At 45.8% G+C, this 18,571-nt stretch overlaps 1 protein-coding gene across 1 annotated transcript in view; it reads right to left on the minus strand.

Moving 5' to 3' along the window:
* Nucleotides 1-856: 856 nt before the first annotated feature.
* Nucleotides 857-18,571, minus strand: part of acvr2ab (activin A receptor type 2Ab) — a 43,851-nt gene continuing 26,136 nt past the window's right edge. The window contains exons 5-11 of the mRNA XM_041965844.1: nt 9,530-9,673; nt 9,111-9,254; nt 6,217-6,362; nt 5,978-6,092; nt 5,296-5,434; nt 5,059-5,189; nt 857-4,924 (exon numbers count right to left, since the gene is read on the minus strand). Of these exons, the coding sequence (XP_041821778.1) occupies nt 4,730-4,924; nt 5,059-5,189; nt 5,296-5,434; nt 5,978-6,092; nt 6,217-6,362; nt 9,111-9,254; nt 9,530-9,673 (1,014 nt within the window). The 3' untranslated portion in view covers nt 857-4,729. The remainder of the gene's footprint in view (nt 4,925-5,058; nt 5,190-5,295; nt 5,435-5,977; nt 6,093-6,216; nt 6,363-9,110; nt 9,255-9,529; nt 9,674-18,571) is intronic.

An 18,571-nucleotide genomic window follows, 5' to 3' on the forward strand; every position in this document is an offset into this window, starting at 1 on the left:
ATGTTCTCATGTCTGTACAGAGCCTAGACTGCTTAAAATAGTGGGGGCAACAAGACACAAATGTTTCACTGGTAGTTTATATGCACAGCAATGTGAGGCGCTGGGCTGGAGGAGGCCGAGACAGAAAGCCGCAAAGCCGGCGCGCTGAGAGAAGCCATTCATACACCTTTGAATCGGCGTTCGGGGCACGCGTGGCCCACGGCTGAGTCCGACCAGGCTCGACCTGAGGGGAAGTACGATTGTGTCGCCGGGATTGTCTCGTTAACCGAGCGTCGAGGCGTTCAAAGACAAACAGGACAAACTGAAGACGGAGGAGCCGGTGTCGAGCGTTGTATTGGAAATTTTCGGCGCTGCATTGAGGTTTGAGGACGGGCCGAAGCAACAGGAAGATAAGGATGACGTTTTTTGTTGGGGCTGTTTAAGGTTCAAATCCTCTTTGGGAGCTTCCCGATTAACCACCAGCCATCATTTCTGTTCTTCTTCCGCGTGGTCCGCCTGCTGATTCACTGCATCTTCAGCAGGCGACCGCAAACACCAAGGTGTATGAATGGCTCTCCGCCGGTTTTACTCGTTTCCACGGCGACAGGGCACAATCACACGAAACCAGCCAAACGCAAAGCCCTCTAAAGGTACACAGGGCCGGGCTCAATCCATCAAAGTACACACAATACTGGAATCCAGGAGTCTGAAGAACATTCATTCTCGGTCGTTTGTCCATAGACTGAATAGAAAGAAGCATGTTACACTTTATATCTTTTCTTTTTGAATTAATGAAAGTATTTCCTGAATTACAACCGAACACCCACCCCAACGCAACCCCCCCCCCCCCTCCCCCAATGACAACCAGAAACCGTGCCAACTCTTACAACTTTATTCCGAGTTGCACCTGAGCTCTGATCCCCGAAACCTCAGGCCTGTAAATTAAAAAATAAATACAACATATATCAATATGCAAGGTCACGGATTAAAAAAAAAAATTAAAATGCTACAAGTTATTTGTGTGTGTGTGTTTTCTGAAAGTCGCTCCTGCAGCTGATCCTACAGAAGCGTAGGGTAGTTTGCGGCACTGGTTGCATATAACTCGCGAGAACTTAGAAAAGCATAGTACTGAATCCCTGAATGGTATCTGTTGGTTTGGGTCGGTTTCTCAGGCGCAGTTTAAACTCAAGCTCCGCCGCGCTCCACCACCATCAACCGGACGCTGGCACGTTACGTCTTTTGTTTTGTGTTTTTGCTGTGGCTGGTAGGTCCGTCGACTCCGCCGGCCACTTTGGCAGGTAACCAACTGACATGAGGCAGTTTTTAAAATTCACTTGGCTGCTGAAATACTGGTACGTTTTGCATTTGAGGGCACAGAGGTGGGGAGAAAAAGGGGCAATACTGCCAGTCAGCACGTGTGGAGGATCCGGTTCCTGTTTCAGCGTTCGTACAATCACGGAAAAGTTCCACAGAACGAGATACTGCATCATGGTAAAGATGAGGAAACTTCTTTTCTCGCCTTATTTTGCCTTTGCCTCTTATCTCAAACTTGAAAACTAGAAACAATCCCTCAAACTGGAACCAGTTCAAGAACTACTCGAAGAATTTGAATCTTTTTCGACTGGAGGAACCTGGTTAGGATTTTGGTTTATTTGCCGTTCTTTCTACCCCGAAGAAATCCCTGCGAGTGAGGTAGTGCTTATTGAAGGGCTGCTGGGGTTTGCAGTACTGATCGTCCCTGACTGTGTGAGCTTCATGAGGACCCTCGATGATGGCTGTTTTTGAATAGCAGTTAAACAGCAGCAGCAAAAGGAAGCGATATCGATGCAAATATCGTACTCGTGCTACAGTGAGGAAATAACAAGATGATGGCTTCTACTTCCGTCAGGGGTTGTTGCAGTGCTCGTATCATGTGCTGAAATAAACCCTCAAACTTGTCGGACTCCTGCTGTCTCTCCCTGATCTTCACTGTTTTAAAGGTGCAGCAGGAGCATTAATACAAACACGCTCGGCGTCTGAACTCTGAAGGTCCTTTTGTTGGTTAATGTGAAGCTAAATTGGCCGTACGAAGAAGAAACGAGTTATAACATGCAGAATGGTCGGGGTACAGATAAGCGCTCACAAGAAATATGGCGCCCAGTTTTAGACCTGATTGCTCGCTGTGCAGAAACGACTGTTTTATTATTTTACTTGGCCCTTATTTCCTTGAGCGCTTAAAATGAAGTATCATCATATATTGCCCTGAATGTGAAATGGTACGGCAGAAAGAAGTTTCTTCATGTTTTTTAGTATTTCCGACCGCAAAGCTCGATCCTGAAACGCCTGATTTTAAACTGCGTCCTGTGAAACCGTCCCAAAGCTTGAGGAGAGACTGCAGGTCTGCCGGCACCAGTGTTCAATGTCCCTCAGAGGAAATAAAGACTCAAAGGTGTCACTGTTGCCTTCACAACAATGACAGATACATCCGTTTTGCCTGACATCTACAAGAGTAACTAACATGGACACGTAGAGATGGCACCAGGATGAAAGAGGAAGAGGGAATCCTCGTCTCCGCTCGTCTAACTGCAGCTAGCCGCGCGACCGTTTGGTTGGTTTCAGCGGGGCGGCAAAACCATCCACGCACCTGACACCTGACACTCGGTTATAACTGAGAGCAGCTCGTGTCTAATTCTGGAGACACGAGACACGCTGCCTGTCCAATCAGCTGTCCAGAACCAGACGGGGCCGGACTCGGACTCAGAGACTGAGGAGCAGAGCCGGCGCTCCTGCATCAGGAGGTGGTCCAGGCACCTGATCAGGGTGCCTTCCTTTGGAGGTTCTCCAGGCAGAAGACCCAGGGGCCCACCCAGAGCTCGCAGGAGGGATTATATATCTCACCAGCCTGGGAAGGCTGCAGGAACCCCCAGGAGGAGCTGGAAATGTTGCTTAGCCTGCTGCTACCCGGCCCACACTGGCAAACTAACTAGCTCTCAAGGTTCAGGCCAGACCAGATGGTTTGGATCTACAGGGACTTAACTGCTAACTTCCTGACCAGGTCTGACCACGGGCTAACCCCTCACAAGCCGAGATGAGGAAAGAGAGAGAGAAGAAGAAGAAGAAGAAGCGTTAAGAATCAGCGAGAGAGGAGGTATTCCAGTCCGAGACAGGTGAGGATGAGGAGGAGGAGGAGGCAGAGGATGTGAGGAGGTGGTGAGTAGCAAAGATTCCTGAGGTGTATCAAAAGAGAGCAGAAAACTCTTGATAGTAATCCAAAAAAGATGTGTGCAATCAAATCAAAAGCAAGCTGGCTCAGCTAAATACAGGTATAATTCCAAAGTAGGGCTGGGTACCCCTCCTCAAAACTTCAAATCCGATCCCCCCACACACCCATGACCCACTTCGCTCGTCTGCTTTTCCTCAATAGAATCAGGCCGCACGTAACTGATGTCACAAAATGATAAGAAGAAGAAGAAGAATCTGCGTTTTCATACCAACGCCAAACATCAGAGGCATCACGAGTCGGTACCCAGCGCTAATCCAGAGAGATAATAACACACAAACTGTATATCCAGATCTCACGGCCAAAATTAGGCTTGTCAGCGACAGATATTATTACACCGGTGACAACTGACACGGCAAACCAAAACGGAAAAATCACTTTAAACGACAACTTCATCATGGGGGTACGCTTTTTTTTTTTTTTCCTACGATCAGAAGAAAATCTCAAAGAGAGAAAAAAATAATCAAACTAACAAAAAGGAGAAAGTCGTTATTCAGTCACAAATCAAAGAGGAGCAGAACTAAACGTGGGAGTGAGAAATGGCAGGAAAGAAGGGGAGAAACACTTGTGTTCACGGCGTGCGCGGCCACGCACGCCGAGGCTCTGCCGACCACGTGAACCCACGAGCGGCGCGGCCGACAGCGGAGCGCCTGAACGTCGAGAGCCGAGCTCGTGGAAAGTGTGAGCGATGACTGTGAGCAGGGAGAGGGACTAATTTAAACTGTGTCCGTCTGAAGTGAGGTATACCTGGTTGAAGGAGGTTTATGGTTTTTATCGTCATAATGCTTGAAAATGGACCCCCCTCCCCCCCTCGCCCCTTTAAAATAAGCTTGATTACCAAGTTGTCTGGGTCCATAATACACTACGTACAGCAGCATTACACTATAAACATTCAGAAGCCGTTGCTTATTGGCAGAACGATAGTCGTTTCTTCAAAAAACGCACACGAGAAAACAGCAAATGTATCCCGAGCCAGGTGCTCGTCTTTTTTCTTTCTTTTTTTTGTTTTTTACACTAAAATGCGCTGAGAGTTCGGTGAAACTCCTCCGCCGGGCCTCCTCTCTCCGTAGAAAACCGAGCGGACCAGGTCGCCCTCCTGTGTGAGTGTATGCGTATAAAAACAACACATGGTAAAAGTGTTCGTCCTGGCGCGTCGGCGCTCTCACGCTCGTCGGCGTCGTTTCGGCGTCGCTCGCTCGGGATGAGAGAGTCTCGGCCGTTGAAGTGTTAAAATCCTCAGGCACGCATATCAAAATGAGGTGGGTATCAACTGATGTGGTGAGGTGGGCGCAGGGTGTTTCCTGAACGCGAGTAGCGGCCCGCACTTAAAACAACAAAACGGAAAAAAAACAACAAACAAACCAAAGAAACGGAAAAAAGAGAAGAAGAAAGAAAAAAAAAACACTACGCCAACCAACCAGGGTCGGCCGCTCATCCCCTCGTGTTGATCCGTGTTTCTGCTAGCTCATCCGCTGTCGGTTGATTGGCCGATCATAAGCTGGACTCCTTGGGCGGGAGGTCCACGTTGGTCACCATGGTGACGACCGTGACGATCTCCTCGGGGCCGATGACGGGGGCCTGGCGCTGCATCTGGCCGATGCGCTCCTCGACGCAGCCGGCGGACAGGCGGGCCTCGGCCTCGTGGTCCCAGCAGTCCTCGACGGTTTCGCACAGCATGGCCAGACCCTGAGAGAGAGCGGCAGGTCAGTGACACCTTCCCCGATGAGTTCAGGGCAACTCACATGGTCTGTAATTTCCAAACACGCTCAAAACTAGAAAAACATTGCAGTTAAAATCAGCTTTAGCTTTCCGCCGCTCACCGTGTGTTTCTGCCAGCAGTCTCGCAGGCAGGGCCTCAGTTTCTTATGAACGACGACCTCCTGCATGTCCTCCAGAGACGGATGCTGACCCACCTCCTCCTCAAAGGGGAGCATGTACTCATCCACCGGCCCTGTTGATGCACGCACACGTCCCGAATTACACTTAACGTGGAGTACGGTAACAGAGAACACGACAAAACGGATTTCAGCGTTCTTGTGTCGGTGCGTCAGACTCACCGTCGGCGGCGGTGCACCGCGCCGCGAGCTCCCAGAGGACGAGGCCGAAGGCGTACATGTCGATACGCAGGAAGGAGTCGCGCTGGAAGTTGATGGCTCCCTCCAGGACTTCGGGAGCCATGTAGCGCCGCGTTCCCACCTACAGGTTCAAAGGGAAAAGCTCAAGAGCATGCAGAAGAGCAGCGAGGAAGAAGAAAGCCGTGACACAGCTGACAGACGGGCTGATGCGGCAAAAAGTGACACGTGTCAACGCTGTTGCCTCGTTGGCAGATACGTCAAAGCAAAACAGCGAATCAGTTCAAATGACGCACGACTTTTCATAACCACTAAAAATATTCAAAGTTGGGCTCCGCTGAAACAAAACAGATGAGATTAAACGTGTCACACCTGTGAACTGATAAAGTGGGAGTGGCCTACATCTGTTATCACCTACAGGTGCTTCAAATTATTTAGCAAGATTTCCAGGACCTTCAGGGTCTGTGCAGGAACAGAACAAGTCCTCATTGCTGAGAGTGTTGGCCCACGCTGCCACCCACAGGCGCTGTCGGGTATTTTCACAAATCAATATTGATAATGGTGACTCAGTAATGTTGCCTAAGTACACAGGTCTCTACGGAGCTCCAGTCAAACCCACTGAAACATTAAAAGCACCACGATTACAACCACTAACGTCTGACTGTACCTGTCCATGTGTGTCCCCTGCTGATTTTCCTGCTTCAAACTGGAGGGCAAGACCAAAGTCAGCTATGCAGGCTGTCAGGTTGTTCTTCAGCAGCACATTCTTACTCTTAATGTCCCTGAAACACAGAAAGAAACGAGGAAAACACCATCAGTCAAACAGAGCGCAGAACTCCTGCAGGTCAACGCGACGCTCCCGTCGCCATAAAAGCGGCTCAATTCGCAGATGTTTTGACAGCGCACCTGTGGGCGATGGAGGGCTTGTGTCCGTCCTTGTGTCCCGGGATGTCTTCGTGGAGGTAGGCCAGGCCGCGGGCGGCCGTCTGAGCGATGTGGCACAGCTCGTTCCACGACACCACGTTGGCCTTCAGGTAGTCTGTCAGCGAGCCCTGTGGGGTGGCGGCGAGAGAAAAGAGGCAGCTGAGACCCAGGCCCATTTTCCTTTGACACATTCTTGTCACACACGTTGCTTATTAGCATATATATTAGTTTATGAGTCATCATAAAGCACTTATTAATGCCTGATACTCTGAGTTAACGGTCTAGTAGTTGTAAAGTATGAACATGCAGAATAAGGCATTAACAAGTGCTTTATAAAGACTAAAAATGCTGCTAGTTAATGGTGAATATGTGTAACTTAATGCAAACCTTGGCAGGTTTTAAACTCAATCAGCCAGATATGAATTTATGGATCCATAGAATAAACAGATTTATGAGCAGAAGCATCCATGTTGGCAAGAAAACCCTGTCTGAATTAAATATGTCTGACATTTTTCTTAAATATACTTAAACATGTGTTTATTTTCAGTGAATTTACCAGATCAACACAATGTAGAAACGAGGGTGACATCGAGGAAGTGACTCCACAATAATAACAGTGCTGGATTTCACAAAAGAAATAAAAGGACTTGGAGAAATCCAACTTTTCTTTTGATTGTATGATTCAGAGTTGAAACCTGGGAGGTGATTCTGGAGCCTGGTGATAAATGAAATTTACTACCGCCCGGGTGTCCTCCTAAAGCCACAGTGCAGTCCTCTGGTCACCCTCTGTCACCGAGCCAACATCCTGCACATTTATTGTTGGTGGTGAATAACACGGCTGATAAATGTTATTCATTTATCTACTCGCTGTTGTGGTGTTTGATCATTGTTCTTTAATCTCCATTTATCAGAGGCAGGTTTGCTGAGCACGCAGGTCCTTTATCAGCACAGACCTGCTTAAATTTCCAGAAAGTTTTTCTGCTATTTTACTTTGCAGAGACGCATCTTTCATCGGCCGACAGCTGCCGAGAAATTCTTTGCATGCGAGGTGAGCATCTTTCTATCCTGGTCACACCTGGAGATGTGCTAAATACTGCAGTACACATAGAACTGCTCCAAAGAATACATTTATAGCAGAGAGTTCAACCCTGATGTTTCGAGCTGCATCTGTTTTTATTCCTTATCCTCAATACATGTCTTTGTTCTTACATAATGAATGTCAATATGATACAAGGTCATTTATGGCAAGAGCAAAGGCAGATGTAGTTAGAGGAGTGACCACTAGAGGGCAGGCAGCTCTAACAGATGCAGAAACCAATTCAATCTGATCAGTTCAGGTGTCCTGTTTTTGGGATTAATGCTTTCTAGCATGTGTGTGTGTGTGTGTGTGGATACCTGGCTTTGTTTAGTGTTTTTTAATGTCGTCTTAATTCCTGTAAAATTGCGCAGTACCTGCTCAAAAGACAGCCATCGACAGCTATTAATATCTATGCATCATCCAAGATGTGAACCAATTCAAATATGGGGAGTTTTGGAGGTGCTCGTATCCTTCACAGCAAGCCACTTCATGCTACAGCCACTGCAAACCTCAGCGCAATAAACTGCTCAGATGCATCAAACATGGAGGCATAAATCAGCTGTCAAGGAGACGCTGAACCCTGCAATCACGGCTCCAGCTGCGTTACGTAAGCTGAGCTTCAGTCCAAACTGACTTTGACACCTGCTCTCAAAAACTGGCAGGAAGGAAGAGATTTTTGTAGGTTAAAGTTTAACTTATGTATCCTCTAAAGGCTTCTGCTTACAAAATAATTACAGTGCGTGCTTGACAGGGCACTAAACTGTGTTTCGGATGTATAACTGGTGGTATGACCTTTCCGGAAACACAAATTCCTTCAGTGTTGTTTCTGCTTGGAGAGCTTCTACAAATCAAGAGCAGCAGAGCTAAGTGTTACCAAGAGTTGTATTGTCGCGTTAAAGCCTCGCCGCCACACCCACAACCTTTAATTTTTCAACCTTTCTACACGCAGGGAAGGTTTCTTGAACACAGTGATTCAAATCCTTCGCTGGGAAATTCAAGCAAGTGGAGCGTATGAGAGTCGCTCCCCACCTCGCTGGTAATGACCCTCTGAACACTGAGGCACTTAAAAGCTCCAAATGCTCCAAAGGCTGTGGCTGAGAGGGTGATTGAAGCACACCGGGGCTCACAAGTCCACCTTCTCTGGGTAAACAAGCCTTAAAACAGAAAAAACCCCAGCATGAAGTATATTCTAATTATGGATTGGCTAAGGCACCAAACAGAATCAATACAATGTGGAGGTTTTTCCGCATGTTTTACCCTTTTTTTCCAGTGTTTAGCTGCCAGTTCTAGAAGCTTTCACAATAAACATGAGACAATATACCACAAAACAACCTGGTTAGCAGGAGAAACCAGGCGGGAAATCAGAGAGTCTGCTCTGCAGTAAACTGGAAAACAGGCGTTTAACATGCAGCTGGTCTGGAATCAGATTCCTCCAGTAGCATTTTTATCATTTTGGACGCGTGAAACTTTATTCTTACGATGTGAATGTGTTAGAATTTTGCAAATAACTGCTGATTTGTTTCAGTCGTGGTCTCAGTTAGACATGACTTCATACTTAGCCTGTCTAACGTCTCTGTCAGCTACAGGAAGCTAAAGCTAAAGCTATCTTACCTTAGTTTAGGTAATCAGGTTTAAAGCAATAACTTCATTTTATCAGAGGATTAGCTTTGCACATGCGCTGTTTAGGTAAGGAGCATGCAAGAGGAGTCAAAAACAATGAGTGCGAGTTATAAAACAAAGAATGAATCAATATATGAAGCAGTTTGCTGGTGGTTTGCGTCCACCGCGGACAGCATACCTTGTCGTGGTAGGCGGTGATGAGCCACAGCTCCAGGTCCAGGTTGTTGTTCCTCTTCTCCACGCCGATAAAGTGGAGGATGTTGTCGTGCTTCATGCCGCTCACGCTGTAGATCTCATACTCGTTCTGCCAGGATAGTTTGTCCTAGATGAGAGCAGAGGGACGGATACAGATGTTATTTCTGTTCTCGAGCCACCCAATTAACAAAAGCATCAAATAACGCTCGTGGAAGAAGTGCAAGGTGGTGACAAGCAGCGTTAGGAATGATGAAATATCACACATAGGTGCAGGAAAAAAGACTGCTTGTGTGTTTTTCAGCTTTCTGTTCGTCTTTGTTTAACTGTTAGAACACTTTAAAACTCATCGACAGGCTTCACGAACAGGGTCACAAGTCAACAAAGCGTCCTGGATTATAATACCTGGATCGGGAAGATCTTAACAGCCACGTATTCGCTGAGCAGCTGGGCCTTCCACACGCAGCCAAAGCGCCCCCTGGCTTTCACCTCGATCAGCTGCAGCGGCTTGTGTCCCAAAACGGGGGACGGGGGCGAGGGCCCGGGATCCTGTGGAGAGAGGGCAGAGGGGGAAAAAAGAGGAAGAAAGAGACAGAGAGGAGGGTGTTATTCTTTATTCTTGGCTTTTACTGAAGGTGACCGGGCTCTTTGGCTCTGCAACAACGTGCCTGAGGAGCTTAGGCCAGCTGAATCACTATCATCTTCACATCTTAAATCACATCTTACAAATTACATTTATAGACTCCAGTTTATGTGATGATGCTCTCCTGTAATTCTTTTTGCCAACATGCTGTTTTTTGCCTCTTTGTTGTGGTGCCTCATTGCCTTTTTTTGACTTGCTTTACTTATTTTATGGGTCTGCTGTCTGCTTTATTTGATTGTTAAAGCACAGTCTGGTCTAGGAAGTGCTGCATGTTTACATTTAGTATTATTATTATTATTATTACTGTGAAGTTTTTCAGGCAATGAGGACACAGCGTAGCATGCCAGGTTTGGATTAATTCATTTTGAATTCAATTAAACCCCTCAGGGCTGCACTTGCTTGGGTTTACAGAAGCGGGACTGTAACTGGAGGGTTGCCAGTTTGAATCCAATGAGCTGCAGGGGAAAAGTGGGCGGGGAAAGATCTAAAAACCCCAAGTGCCACGAATGACATGAATGAATCGGAAGCAGGGCTGATGAAGATGGTTGATGAACATCGCGTCGAACTCTGGCGGGTCAAACCTCATGCGTGCGTCTGCGTGTTCATGCTAATCCCGTATAAACAAAAGCGAAAGGAAGGAAGCCAAGTGTTCCAAATATAAAGTAGGTTAAACACAGCTGGTGATCGGGATTAAGCTGATCACTTTCACATGTGACTTCACAGAGAAGGACAGAGGGCGAGCGAGGATAGAGAGGCACACAGAGAGAGAGGTTAAAAAGAAGCATGCAACGTGGGAGTCACATTTCCAAAAGGATAAAAGGTGGAGGAGAGAGTCTAGCACATGACTGATGGCCTTTGATGAAAGCAGATACGCTGCTGCAAAACCTCGACTTTACTTCTACACCTCTGTGTAGAGGTGTCAGTAAAAAGAAACACCCGCCCGCCCCCCCGCAACACCGCCGATGTTCATGTTTTTACTTGAACTGAAGGCTTACAAGTCGCTCGATAAGCTGGAGCAAGTTTGAAAACCCCCGAGGCCCACAGGATCCACTCAGGCACCATGACAACATATGAAAAGCGCCTGTCAATCCGAGGCTGTTTTTCCAACTTCTCATAAAATCCCTCCTTTTTTTGTTACGAGGTCCGGTGCCGATACGGGCGGCACGACGAGACCACTCGCACCGAGGAGTTCGGTGCACGTCAGCACACACGGGTCGAGGTTTTGGCACCCAACCGCTCTCAAAGACAAATATTGGCGCTCTCCAAGTCTTCCCACTGTGAAAAATGAGCTAAAGCGGCGCTACAGGGCCAAGCCAAAACGCATTTAACTGCACGGGTAGTAAAACAGGGAGAAGTGGCTTCGGCTTTTACCGCCTGTCCTGACAAGATTATTGTAGCTACAGAAGCAAACTGTATATCATTCAGCAGCATTTATGGGGTTGATTTTTATCGATTTGATATGTTGCGCCCGGTCATGAACTTTGGCATTCAGTGCAGGCAGCTCTGTTCGGCTGAGGACGGAGACGTGTCGCAGGTGCAGAGAGGTTTTGTCATTCCTTCCTCAAATCTGTGTTTATCCTTTAGCGTGATTACACTCTACAAAATCAGGTTCAATAAGTTCCTATTTACAGTTGCGTGCAAAAGTTTGGTCAGAATGATCTGTTACTGTGAGAAGTTCAGTGAGTAGAAGATGGACTGATCTCCAAAACTTGTAAAGTTAAAGTTTAATATTTTAAGCAAGATCTGTGTATTATTTTTGCTTGGTACAATTTTTAAGGGGGAAACCACTGAAATCTGACAAGCCTGATGCCTTTTGGAAACAAGTCCCGTGGACTGATGAAGTTACAGCAGAACCTTTTGGCCACAATGATCAGTTATGTTCAGGATTTCATGAGAAAGAACAGCCCTCCAACTGTCAAGCATGGAGGTGGGTGGATCAGGCTTTGGGCTCGTGTTGCAGCCAGTGGACGGGGAGCATTTCACTGGTGGAGGGACGAATGGATTCGGTTTAATATGAACAATTCTGCAATCAATCACATCAATCAACATCTGTAAAAAAAGCTGAAGATGAAAAGAGGATGGCTTCTACAACAGGATCATCATCCTAAACACACCTCAAAATCCACTATGGACTACCTCAAGAGGATCAGGCTGATGGTTTTGCTGTGGTCCTCGCAGTCCCCCGACTTAAATACATAGAAAATCTGTGAACAGACCTCAAAAGGACAGCGCATGCAAGACAGCCCAAGAATTTCACAGAACTAGGAGCCTTTCGCAGGAAGAAAGAGCGAAAAATCCCCCAAACAAAAACTGAAAGGCTCTCAGCTGGCTACAAAAAGCCTTTACAAGCCGTGGTACTTGCCAGAGGGGTTGTAACTGAGTACTGACCATGCAGAATGCCCAAACGCTCGCCTCTGGCCCTTTTTGGTTATTTTCAAAGTGTAAAAGACAGAAAAATTAAAAGGCAATCTTGCTTAAAATATCAAAGAAAGGTATCATCTTTAGCTTTAAGCTGTTTGGATCCAGTCATTGATAACTCGCTTGGCTTTTTACAGGAACAGGAATTTTGACCAACACTTGCCACATGCCACTGAATGCCGTCGAGTATAACACGATTAGCTGCTGTCCCAGAGAGAAAACAACAGGATTTTGATGTAAAAATATGGGAATGTGAAACAAAATGAACCTAGCTTGGCATTTATTCCTGGAGAGGCGCCTTCTCTGACCTTTGCATAAATAACGATGATCAAAATCATCTCAATAAGAATTGAAACTGTCTTGAAATAAATAGGTGAGAGGCAAAATACAGACAAGGCCCAGACTAATTCATGTTAAATAATAACGCAGCCTGTTACAGGTAAGTTGTACAGTAAGTTCTGGTGCAGCAGAGGACGCCCCAGCCGACAAATAATACTCTCCAAACATAAGCTTGTTTGGTACAGACCCCCAGAAAAGATCAGATTAACAGAGTTTTTCTTTATTTTTAGTGAAAATGAAATGCAAAAACTACCATTCAAATGTCACAATATCAATCCAGGAAATCAACGAGTTAAACGTGTTAGACTTCACAAAATGCAATATTTGCATTATGCTGTTGAGTTGGAACCAGTCCTCCTGCAGGTTCACAATGAGATCCATGATGATCCAGGATTCTGGGTATCGTCCACACCGGACCGGAGTTTGGCCGTGCACTTCTGCAGATCTTCGTGAGCCTTCTGGAGCTGCAGAATCAGCTGACAGATATCGCTCTCGTCGGTCTGTGAAGCCTTTGCGCTCTGACTGGCAGCACAAACCGTCCTCACGTTTGCAGCTGCGTTTGTGCTTTGCTTCTTCAGCTTCTGCACTGCCATGTCCATTTTTTATAATCAGAGCTGCAGCTTTGTTCGTCCATCAGGTCATGGCACGCCTTCTCCAGCTGCGTCGTCAGTGTTGTGATCTTCTCCTCTGCAGCTTCGAGTCTGCAGTCAGACATGCACTGCTCCATGTTCGCGTCTTCCAGCTGTTCTCTTAGAGGAGCGTTTTCTCTCCTCAGCTGTGTCAGTTCGTCCTGGACAACAGACTGGACCTGACCACCGAAGTCTTTGCTGTTGCTGTTTGTGGCCTCCAGTTCTTTCTTGTGCTGATCCTCCATATTTCTTCTCTGCTTTGGTTTTTGTTCTGTTTGAAGACCTTTATCTAACGTGGCAGTGAAGCTACTGACCTCGTTCCTCGTGTGTAATCACGCGTTTCATATTTTGCATTGATTATTACATCCAAATATATTATTCTGCTGTACATTTAATTTAACCATCAGTGCCAAATATTTCAGTATAAAAATGATAATCAGATACGAGGCACAGGCTAAGAGCTGTACTAGTGCCAGTGATCTGTTTTTACCTCCTCTGTTTTTACAGTGTATTTGCAGCAAATTGCTCGTTCCAGTTAACGTGCACCAGGCGCAGCCCCTTAATCCTGAGTGAGGTTTCACTGAGGCTTCATCTCGCCAGGTTTCATGTTATGTGCTCGCGGCCCCTTTGGACCAATCAGCGCCCACTGAGGAAGTACTGGCAATTTGGGGCATGGTTTGTGTATGACGACAGCGAGAAGCGACTGTTCATTCCAAAACAATGATGGCAGCTCCTAGAAAGGTTAGCATCGATGCTGCTATAGAATCACTCCCATCAGAAATGGAGAGTGTTTCTTCATTGAAAGAAGTGCAAGTGACACCTTTTCTCAATTTTAGCTTGCTAGCACACTTTCCTAAGATGGGATACACAGTAACCACCATACCTGCTATTAATTAACATTAACACTTTAGCACTATCATTGTGAGCATGCAAAGCATTAGCATTAGCTCAAAGCACAGCTGTCCTTCAGGACTGTACTGCAATTGGTTTGGGTATATCCAGGTAAGCCAATCAGAGGTTGAGCAGGGTGGGTCATGCCTTTGCCATCCTGGGAAAAAAATATCATACTGTACACTGAGCTGCTGGCTTGTTTGTAGACTCTTAGCCTTGTTAATACCTAATTTATATAGTATTATTTGCTCCTGAAATGACCAAATTGCTCCCCAGGGATGATGAAGTTTCATCCGGTCTAATCCGTTACTGAACTGAGGTTGTAGTAGTGCAAAATACTGTAGTACAGCGGCACATGTCTGCCTATTTAACATGAAGCTTTGTAAGAATAAAGTTGTTTTTGGTGAAAATGTCGAGCTGGGTGCCTCTTTCACTCACCGCCTGGTAGTGCAAGGGGTAATAGAGGATTGGAGTGGGAGCTGGTGTGTTTACTTAAAGCTTTTCCCCTCTAACACAGAGCTGCGAGGCAGACCTGCTGTCTCTACACACTGCTTTCTCACTGAATGCCAGCCAAATGACGGGGAAAATTACCCACGATGGTGCTGAGGTTGGATTACAGAGCGGCCCAAACAGTCCCAAGTTGGCACCTCGAAAAACATCTTCAAGAACACATTGTACGAATGCATAGTTTCACAGAAATGTTTCTCTGCATCTGTTTTTCGATGCTCTTTTGTATATATGAGAATGTAGTCTGTGGAGGTTTCAGTGAGGACGATTAGTTGAATTAAAAACCTGCTGGTGCTTATATTTTACTTCTTTTATTTCGTCCTGATATCGTGTTTCAACTAGCGTTTAGGCAGTTAACCATCCACGCAGCAAACAAGTTAGCGCTCTCTTTTCTTTCTTTGTGTCTGCATTGTTTCTGGAAACTCTTGTCTGCCTTCCGGGCTTTCGCCCTGACGAGGCAGCCGGCCCCGGGCCCGGCCTCCCTCGAGAGTCACCGGATCCCTTGTCCGATCGCAGGGCGCCGTGGCCTCAAACGGGGGCGCATTACACTTAGTCAGCAGACCACAGGAAACAGGAAAACAGAATCTGCTGCTTCACGCCGTTCTTCCAACCCTCAACCATCTCCCATGGCCTAATCGGGTTACACCTTCATCTATTACATCAGAACAGATCCTTAAGGTCTGGTTTGGTCTGTCCCTAACCCTGACCCTCGGTTTAGGTGTGGACAAGTACGCATTGACGTACAATGGGCAGTGAGTCTCTAATTAAGCCTCTAAAACGTCTTTGGTCATTCTGGGTCCATCTTAAGGTCATATTTTGCTGCTGATAAGACCAGGAACCTTGTGGTCATATCAAAACCAAAAAGTGGTTGACATGACCCAGAAGCCAGAGTCTGGGTTTTATAAAGTGAGCTACCTCCTCTTTTTTACATGAGGATTTTCAGTGATGTCTGCAGCCATATTTCTATTCCACTGTGATAAATTTTGAGCCAAAGTACATTTGCGAAGGCTTATGCTCCTCTTGTACTTAAGTAATTTACACTCTGACTTGAAAAATGTTCCAGGTAAGTGGCAATTCTCCTACTTATGCAAAATGCATCTGCACTCGTCCTCAGCCTGCTTTCAAGATGGAAAAGCAGGCTGCAGTTTTAGTTTCAAACACGTCTGCTCCGTCTCTCAGCACGGGAATCATGGTGAGCCATAGGTCTAGCAGATACCGTTCTGGAAACTGGGTCACATCACACACAATACGTTACATAAACATTACAGGTGGACATTCATACAAAAAAAAAGGGGCTGCATTCGGAGCCATTTCGGCTACTTTCCACCATGCACAATACATTTTCAGCAGGGAGCACAAAAGAAATCCATCCATGCAATAAAACCCAGGCAAAAAAAAAAAACAACAGACAGAAATGTGCTGCGAACCGAGTAAACAAGACGCTGTCGAAAAAGCAAAGAGAAGAACAAAATGGTGGTCTGGGATTGAGGTGGAGAATTCACACCAAGCTCTGAACCCAAAAAAAAAGGGTGGGGGGTGGGGGGAACTAATAGTGTTTCAACTTCAATTGAACTGCTCTTACCTCCACCATAATGTGAAAGGCGTGCTTGTTGAAAAGGAACATAAGAAGCAAACAGAGAAATTATTTTCTGTCAGTTAGTGGATGAAATAGAGGCAGATAAAAGGTGGAAGATGATGGCTCGTCCTTGAGAAACCTTTTGTTCCCCCTTGTACTCCAGACCAGGGCTTCCAACGCTGTGGTTTGGGACACATGAAGGGCCACAGTTCTGTATGTGGTGTTAATAAGCATGGCAGCAGAGGCAAAATGGCACATTTTAGGAACTTAAATGACGCTCTTCAGCAGAGCTACTGAAAATGGACTGAACAATGTATAGAAGACATAAAAGAAGTGTTCCTCGATCACAGTGGAACCACATAAACGTAAATGCAACAGCGCCCGGACGACAGATGCATGAAACTGCTCCAACGTACCCGCAAAAGACACAGAAATGTCGGGTTAAGAAAGTGAATGCAAGCCCCTCAGGTGAGGAGACTGACAGGTCGAACAGGAGCGGGCTGGGTAACGCTTCGCCTTTCGAGAATTGAGAAGATTTTCTTGACACCAATGCCATTATTGATTCTGCTGATCGGTGCGAGTCTGTATTGATTCCTGCTCAGTTTATCAGTAGGCCTATACAGGTTTTCAGCGTCGATGCAACTTCTCGTCTCGCAGTCTGAACGCAGTGCAGGTACGGAGTAGAAAAAGGCCTGCATGTGCACTCTCAGGTGTGCAAAAGCTCCACTGTTTGATCGCTGCTGGCTGTAACAACATCTGTCTGTCATCGTCTAAAAGGGATGAAACGAGAGAATATTTGCACAGCATTCGCTATCATTTAGGTTTGCTTAGGCAAAGAAAAAAAATCTGCTACGTCTGCCTGTTTAGCACGAATGCTATGATAACACAGGATCTTTACCCTCTGCTCAGTCGGGAAGCGGTGCGTAGAGAGTCAAACACATGGCATTCTGGGAAGTTAAGGCCATGTTGCACAGAAAGATGTTTCAGCATATGGCTGGTGTTTCATGGACAGCACAACGAGCACTGTTGTCATCTTTCTTCTTGAAATGAACTCACACTTTGGAGCGTTTCTTCCTCTCCAGCGTGACTCTGTCCAGCAGCACAGACACACCAGTTTGATGTCGCTGTTCTACAATGGCCAACTGCCGGCCTCGATTAAAGGAACCAATAAACTCTGGACGATTTGGAACTATAACAGAAGACAACAGAAACTCCAATTTTAAAACACAAGGAGCCACACAAGAACTTTGGCTGGATAAAATAATGTAATTAGGAACTTAAGAAGTGGTTCTGGCAAATTTTGGTCAAATTTCATACACACATGGAAGACAAATGAGGAAAGCAAATAAAAATGCCAAAAAAACAACCCCAAACAAAAAAAGAAGGTCTTTCTCAACCTGCTCATTGTTCCTCTATAATGCATAGATTTCAGTTCACACATAAGATAATTATATAATTAATAATGTCTTTAAAATCATTTTGGATCAAAGCACTGGAAAAGGCTTGGTTTTGGGGACTCTTTGGATATCTGGAGTCCACCGAAACCTTCGGACTTCTTAGGAAAGCTGGACCCAGACAAACAAGATGTAAGTAGCTCCATAATAAAGCAACTGATGAGATTTTGGTCAGAATCAATTGCGAGACGGACAGAGATAAGAAAATAAGGTCCGGGTCGAAAAATGGCCAGACTTATGTTTAAGTGCTCCAGGCCTCTCAGTGTGAAAGCTGCAGGTCGGTGTACTCAGACAGAATCAATGCCAGTTTGCCTCCACTTTGCACTGTGGTGTGAATAATGGAGGCTTGGTGGCAAATATGCAGTCCATGATGGACCACAATTATAACATAATGACAGTGTGCAATAAAGCTACTTTGCTGCAAATAATTGTCTGCTTTTTCACACTGGATTTAATCTTTTTAAAAGGGTTGCAGAGTCCATAAGTCTAATTATGTGTGCAAAAAAACATCAAACGTGCATTTTTTTTGAGTGACAAATCCACCTTCTTTTGTACGAACTCCACCCAACACCCCCACCTCCAGCCTGGCCCAGTGTAATGCTGACAACTGTATGTGAAAGTACAGCAGGAGCTGTTTTCGTATAATTAGAGAACAGAGCCGTGATAATGAATCCATTAATGATCATTAAGTGGGAACAATTACTTTTGCATCATGAAGACTGCATGTTTCATTACCTTGCAAAGAAAATAGCAGAAACTTGATGCATTTTCTCATTTAATGACGATAAACTGCTCTGCAGGGAAAGATGTGACCGAATTCGATGGAGAAAATGTGCAGAAATGCATTAAATCAAACACCATGAGAGCGTTTGGGGTGACCGTTTTCTGTGCATATGATTGTCTCTGTGTTTCTAAATCTAAATCTGTGATTATGCACCTATTCATCTTTAAGTTGTTTGAATTTCACAGTCCTTTAGCCTGTGATCCGAA

This window comes from Chelmon rostratus, chromosome 24 (assembly GCF_017976325.1).
Source record: "Chelmon rostratus isolate fCheRos1 chromosome 24, fCheRos1.pri, whole genome shotgun sequence".
In the NCBI taxonomy this organism is placed as follows: Eukaryota; Metazoa; Chordata; class Actinopteri; order Chaetodontiformes; family Chaetodontidae; genus Chelmon; species Chelmon rostratus.